The sequence below is a fragment of the Etheostoma spectabile genome, chromosome 7, assembly GCF_008692095.1.
Source record: "Etheostoma spectabile isolate EspeVRDwgs_2016 chromosome 7, UIUC_Espe_1.0, whole genome shotgun sequence".
Lineage (NCBI taxonomy): Eukaryota > Metazoa > Chordata > Actinopteri > Perciformes > Percidae > Etheostoma > Etheostoma spectabile.
In genome coordinates, this window is record NC_045739.1 from 21,373,240 (window position 1) to 21,379,799 (window position 6,560).

The following is a 6,560-nucleotide window of genomic DNA, read 5'->3' on the forward strand; positions in this document are numbered from 1 at the left end:
AGAGAGAGAGAGAGAGAGAGAGAGAGAAGGCCAATCAGGAGTTTAAGTAAGATAAGTGGTGAACATACTGTATCTCTTCTACCCTCAGAGAGTACATACATACATACATACATACATAAATACATAAATACATATTGAAAATGTACCAGATCATAAATTTACATAGGGCATATCATTGCACTCATATGTGGGTCAGTCCAGGGAACTCAGTCACAGACCAAAAAGGACCGTACAGTGAACTCGGCAATCACAGACGGGTCATCTAAATTTGTCTGCGCCATACAAACTGTATACCAAGTAAACAATGTCAAATGATCAACATGCCATCAAGCCACACAAACGCTTTTCGAGGCAGAATTAAGAGTGGAAACCCGATTAAAATATTCTAACATGTACAACAGATCAAACACGTACCATTCTCCATAGTGACCTCAAAGTTGAAGCAGCTATTATAAATAACTTATCATCCCAAAAGTATAGTCAGCAAAGAAGTCATGTATGGATCTTTCACACACCCATATTTCAATTTAGTCTTCAACAGCGAACCCGTCAACTCACTTCTTCACTCTATCTCACCCCGTCTCTCAAACTTAAAAGGTCACAAGCAACACCCAATCCCTTGCAGCTGATGACAGTTGCATTTCCAGTGAAGCCACGCCACAGTTTACTCTCAGGACTGGGTTGAACACCACACCGTTCATGACATGAACACAGTATTAGCAAAAGTAAATTGGCCACTTATCCAGATTCCCACAGTTTAGGCCAGTAAGTCCATTAATGGCGCAGGAAAGACTAGCAGAGTGGACTTAGCATTTCTATCTGCACCTCAAGGTATAAATGAATAATGGGAGGATAATCAATAAAACTGTCTCTTAAAAAAAAAAAAAAACGATCAGTCTTATCATGATGCACATACACACCACATATCACTGCAAGAAGTATCAAATCTCTTGTATAAAAAAAACAGCATACAGGGATGGAAATGGCAACAATTTACCTGCCATTTGTAATACCTTTATTAAAATCCCCATTGATATTTGAAGATGATACAGGTACCAATATGTGGGAGTTAAATATTATATATATATATATATATATATATATATGTATATATATGACAGAATGACTGGTATCGGCTGCCGATATTTGGAGCCGATACTGCTTTTGCTCCCTCAATTTAAATTTTTTTTAAATGTAAACTCTGCCACACTAGATTTGTTTTCGGAATCTGCTCTGCCATTTCTTTAAAAATAACAAACAAAAACACAGACCAGTGTCGCTTCTGCAATCATCTTACATTCCTTTCACTCAAACGATGTGTGCAATGTGCATCATAAGGATGGCTGCACTGCATATGGTTCATTGTGCAAGGGTAAAAGGCTTTCATCAACATCTACAACACAGCCTTGATGATGCATTGCATGCTGACATATTATAAGAGAAATAATCAGGTGATCACTAAGTGTCCTTTGTCAATACATTATAATAATTTAAGAAAACAATAAACCTGAAAAAGTAGCTATTGAAATAAAGTGCTTGATTTGTAATTGAAGACTGCCATGGCGCAAGGTGCTAGTGATGGAGGGGCAGTGCACAGTCTGCATGTGAACTGCAGCGTCTCCAGCAACACGGAGCTGCCCGTGGACGCCTGGCTGTAAATAATGGAGGGGGAAAACGATCGGCGAACACAGCAGCCGCGTATCGGCCGATACAACCTCAATCAATTTAAAACAATCTTTTGACCTGGATACATGTTAAGCTCATAAGTGCCATCTCGTGGAGGAACTATGTAGTGGTAACCCTGTTAACCCTAAAACCTATTTCTCTTCTGCAATTGCGTGTTGTTGACCGACATGCAAGAAGCCAACAATCGGCCGACATATTGTCCTGGGCGGTTTATCAGTCTAGTGCTTATTTCCGCCGGTGACAAATATTTTATATTAAGCCTGATAATTTCCATTAATATGGATAAGAGCGCTGCTGACAGCAAAGTAAGACAACCAGTGAGAAATGGTTTAAACGTTTACCATAGTGTGTACTAAGAGGGTTAGCATTGGCATGTATTGGAAGAAGATGGTGAAGAAACAGAAAGAGAGTAAAGGCCTTCTAATGACAAACCCAAGTAGCACAGATAAGGGGCTCACGCTCGCTTAGCAAAAATTACAGCATGTAAACCAGTTACACAAACTTTGGAACACACATGCGGCTCTTTAGTGGGAACCAATATGATAAAGCACACTGTCGATACACTCAAACAAAGTCAAAACACTCATGCACCTGTGTTAACTGCATAAGCAAGTGTAGTCTATGAACGTGGTATGATTGTATGAGAACAGACCCCAGCTCCAGCATAATGGAGAATCTGACAAAGAATGCATTGATCCAATGTGAAGTATCTATACTGGAACTGTTCCTGGTTAATTATTAGTGGTGGGAAAAATAATCTTGTCTTAGAAGCATCACAATTCTCTCTAGAACGATGTCTCCAGACAATGCAGAAAACAGAGTGATCGAAAGAGGATGGGATAATAGACAACTTAGACTTTAGGCAAGAGTGCAGAAAAAAAACACACAAAAATGGCCAAAAGGAATAAAATAAGTTTTGTATATATACACACATGATCTAATAAGACATGCATAAAATAACTAGGCAAAACACATAAAGGCTGTTGATCTACTTTATCTCATTACATCTGACGAAGAAGCCACTTCTCCTCCTTTAAACATGACTGAGCCTCTGACATGGAAGATTCCTGAGAGAGAAGGTGACTTTCACAAGCATGTTTAAGGCGTAAGCATGGAATGACTACAAAATAAAAACCTCAGTAGACATAGAAATTTCATTAAATTATCATGTGACAAATACTGGATATGTCAAACTCTAACAAATCAGATTTATGTGTAATTTCTTTTTAAATCAAGCATGGAAATTTACATATAAAAAAAAAAAGTGAGGTGCCCAGAAATTCCCATCCCTATTAATTATGAAATGCAGAATCAGCTAGGTGTTGTCATCAACATAAGAGCCTTTGTTAAAGCTTTACTTTGACCTCTGATCTTATTATATATTTGTACAAATTTAGATACACAATTTACTTTCCGAACCCAAAATTACTTTCCAAACAGATATTATGCCTTATTTACTTTTTGCAACTTTCCACCATTACTTAACACTAAATAAACTAAGTGAGTGGTGGGCGATTTATTTATATATATATATATATATATATATATATATATATATATATATATTAATATAAGGTAGAGAGAGAGAGAGAGAGAGAGAGAGAGAGAGAGAGAGAGAGAGAGAGAGAGAGAGAAAATTCAGCTCTACACAGTGCTTAGCCCAGACAAATGTGTATATCTAGTAGTTATGTAATTCCTGAATAACACCTGTTTAACAATATTGGGCTGAATGAAAGATGTACCCTTTTTACTTTAGACATATAGAGTTCCCACGTGATTACATGCTGGGTTATGTACATCTAAGCTTTACTTTTAAAACACATTTCAGTTGATTTAGCAACACTTGATTGGTCTTCAGTACTGGCAGGTATTCAACATTTAATAAACCAGTTCTGTCTGGAATGCTATCGCAATAGTGCAATAATTCCGAACCAATAAAGGATGAGGAAGCAAGGTGTTTTTCCATTTGAACACCTGCAAGGATAAACAAGCAGATAAACCTGAATAAATAAAATATGTACCTCAAGTGAAGGGAAACCACAAATCTAAATTACGGTACAAGACTTGTACAAGGATTATGCTAAATACTTAATACCAATAATTAGAATGTAATGATCAGGTAAGACACCCTACAGTTCCCTCCCTTTTTAAATTCCTAAAGAAAAAGATTTGTCCTGTATGATTTCCAGCTGTATAAGACACATCCCTGTATCTTTAAAAAACACAAAGCAGGGTTTATTAAGTATTAAGTATCAAATGTCTGTGTGGGAATGTTTTTAAAAAGAAAGAAAAAAAATATTGTCAACTGCCCTCCTCCTACAAAAAAATGCAGCCACAAGCGCTTCATTGAAAGGCATACAAGCGTTTAAAGGGAGCTGATCCACATGTGTATGAATGTAGCCAACAGCATGAATTGGATGAAATTAACAGCAAAAGGACAACACTGCATAAGAGAAGACAACATGCAGCATGTTGTCTTTTTATGACAGAATGGTGAACACATGTGAGCAGGACAACTCCAGAGTAAAGTTGTTATTCTGCAAGCAGATAAAAGCACTAGTTGTTTCCATGTTCCAAACACAAATTGTGGTATTATTATTTTTTCATTATTAAAAGTTGCCCTGTGAAGTTCTTTTTACATTCAGTAAACAAAATACACTCAGCTTTTCCGTTAACACGGGTGTGCAACAATTATCAAACGGGTGTAAACCGCACTATAATGCAAATGGTAACAACTAAAATGCCCTGTCATCTTTGCATTATGTATATTATAATATACTGCAGTATCTATACTGCAGTATATATACTTGTTATAATTTGTTTTTCCATTTGATCTGTTTTTTAATAAACACAACAAATAATCAGCTCAATACTCAATTACAATTGTATAACTTGCACAACACGTTTAGTCCAGCTTACCTTTCTTGACCTCTGCAATGACCCCATCTACTGCTGCAGCGGCTGTTGCGGTGGCCCTCTTGGCCTCTCTGCTCTCCTGGTTGGCCCGGTCCTTCTGTTTCTTCTTACTGGTACTGGAGGACAGGTCTGAACTGTTGTCCCTACCGCTGCCTCCTCTGTGCTGAGCCCCACCATGCCGGCCCACTGTCTCATTACCAGCCACACCACTGCCACCGCTGCTGGCCATCTTCAGGCACTTGGCACTAACAGGCCGCCCGTCGCCTGAATCGCTACCGCTGCTGGGGTCTGGATCTGAGGTGTGCCTCTTTCTGCCTGACCCGGCTATCTTGGCGATGATACTGGTCTGAACTCTCCCAGAACAGAATCAGGAAGGGTAGTTAGGAATGGGGACCTGAGGCAGATGAACATTTGACAGTCAAGTGGGGTAAATAGTAATAATGTCCATAGTCTCTGACATAAATATGTGCTATGTGCAAGGTTTAACAGTGTAAATACACACACACACACACACACAAAGGGAGGGGGAGTGGTTCACTGTTAAAAGCAGGTTTTAAATAACCACAACAATGCAGAACGAAGGATGGACATTATGTCTCACAAAAGGAATCATATGGCAGCACATAACATTAGCTGAACTAGACCAACGTTGAGCCTTGCCTTGTTTCCTTAGCATAGAAACAGCAAGTTGCTAGCTTGGACAAACCGCAAGTTGCTATGGACGGTCAGATGACAAACAAAGGACAGCAACCATCAGCCATCTTACAGTACAGATCGTATACTAAAAACATGGGTGATGTTGATTAAGCTAGCTAGCAAGCTTAACAATGCAGCTACCCGTCCACAGAGTTGTTAGCTTGGTAACTGGTAAGTTAGCCTGCCGACTACAGAGGTTCGTTTATTTTAAGGCACAAGTGTTTTGGACTGTCATGTGTCTATCTATAATGATACATAAGTCCTACATAGCCTATCTATAATGATACACACTAACACGTAGCGTTGACCTAAGGTTATTTTTTACCGATGTTTTGTCAACCCCATTTATTGGATTTAGCAAAGTATTTTTATTTAATTGCATTACGATATGACTTTAATGTAATCGACGTTGAAGAGTGTAGGACAATACAATTATTGTGCTGCACATTAGGGTTCAAATACTGTATCTAAAATAGCTGTATTGACATTACTGATTAGAAATAACTGCCCACATAACTATTTTATTACTGCATAACATAAGAGAGAATTGTAATGGTCGTTTATCAGTGCGATCACTTTCCTGATCTCCAATATCCCAACAGAGCGCAGGACAGGTAATGCAATCAAACGCTCCTACAGTCTTCGAGAAGCTAACGCCATTAGCCATATCAAGCTAACACTAGCTGAAAGGGTTGATATTGCTAACGTTACCTATTTTAGACAACATAAAATGACATCCCCTAACACCTGGCGCTCGGTTGTGATTAAATGCCAAATTATTATTGACATTAAAACGGGAGACTTACGGGGCTTCAATTTGGCGAGAAGTGAATTCCGTTTCTGAAACACAATTGCCGGCGACTCCTTCTGCTTCTCCCGGCTGCTAAGCTCCTTCACGGCGGCGGGCCGCGCCGCTCCTGCCCGCACTCGAAACCCCGCAGTTCACGGTGTTTCTGGAATATTCTTTCCTTTATCCGGGACCCATGTCTGGTAACGTTATACTATGTGTTTCAGAGATTCAAACAAAAGACAACAGTTGGAAAAACTGTCTAGTCTGTTTGTATCATCCGGCCTCTGCGGGGTGAGTCTCACTTTGTTTGGAACAAATTAATTACACAAGCTACTGCCACCCGGCCGAACGGACCAAACGTGAAACGAGTGCGCGCATAGAGCACTTCCTGGCTGGCGCGTTCACGTCATCTGAAGCTCTTCCTTTCGCTACCTCTCTTTCACACACACACACACACACACACACACACACA

The 6,560-nt window shown here is 39.3% G+C and overlaps 1 protein-coding gene across 7 annotated transcripts in view; it reads right to left on the minus strand.

The window, feature by feature from the left end:
• The window catches only part of usp19 (ubiquitin specific peptidase 19), a 26,612-nt gene extending 20,140 nt beyond the window's left edge, over positions 1 to 6,472 (minus strand). For 3 of the 7 annotated variants that reach the window (XM_032519774.1, XM_032519773.1, XM_032519772.1), the window contains exons 1-2: positions 6,105 to 6,471; positions 4,606 to 4,996 (exon numbers count right to left, since the gene is read on the minus strand). In XM_032519774.1, coding sequence (XP_032375665.1) covers positions 4,606 to 4,831 — 226 coding nt within the window. In that variant the 5' untranslated portion in view covers positions 4,832 to 4,996; positions 6,105 to 6,471. Of the gene's footprint in view, positions 1 to 414; positions 566 to 4,605; positions 4,997 to 6,104 lie in introns of those variants that run through there. The other 4 variants (XM_032519771.1, XM_032519770.1, XM_032519776.1 and 1 more) reach the window with 3 other exon arrangements.
• Between the last annotated feature and the right edge of the window lie 88 nt (positions 6,473 to 6,560).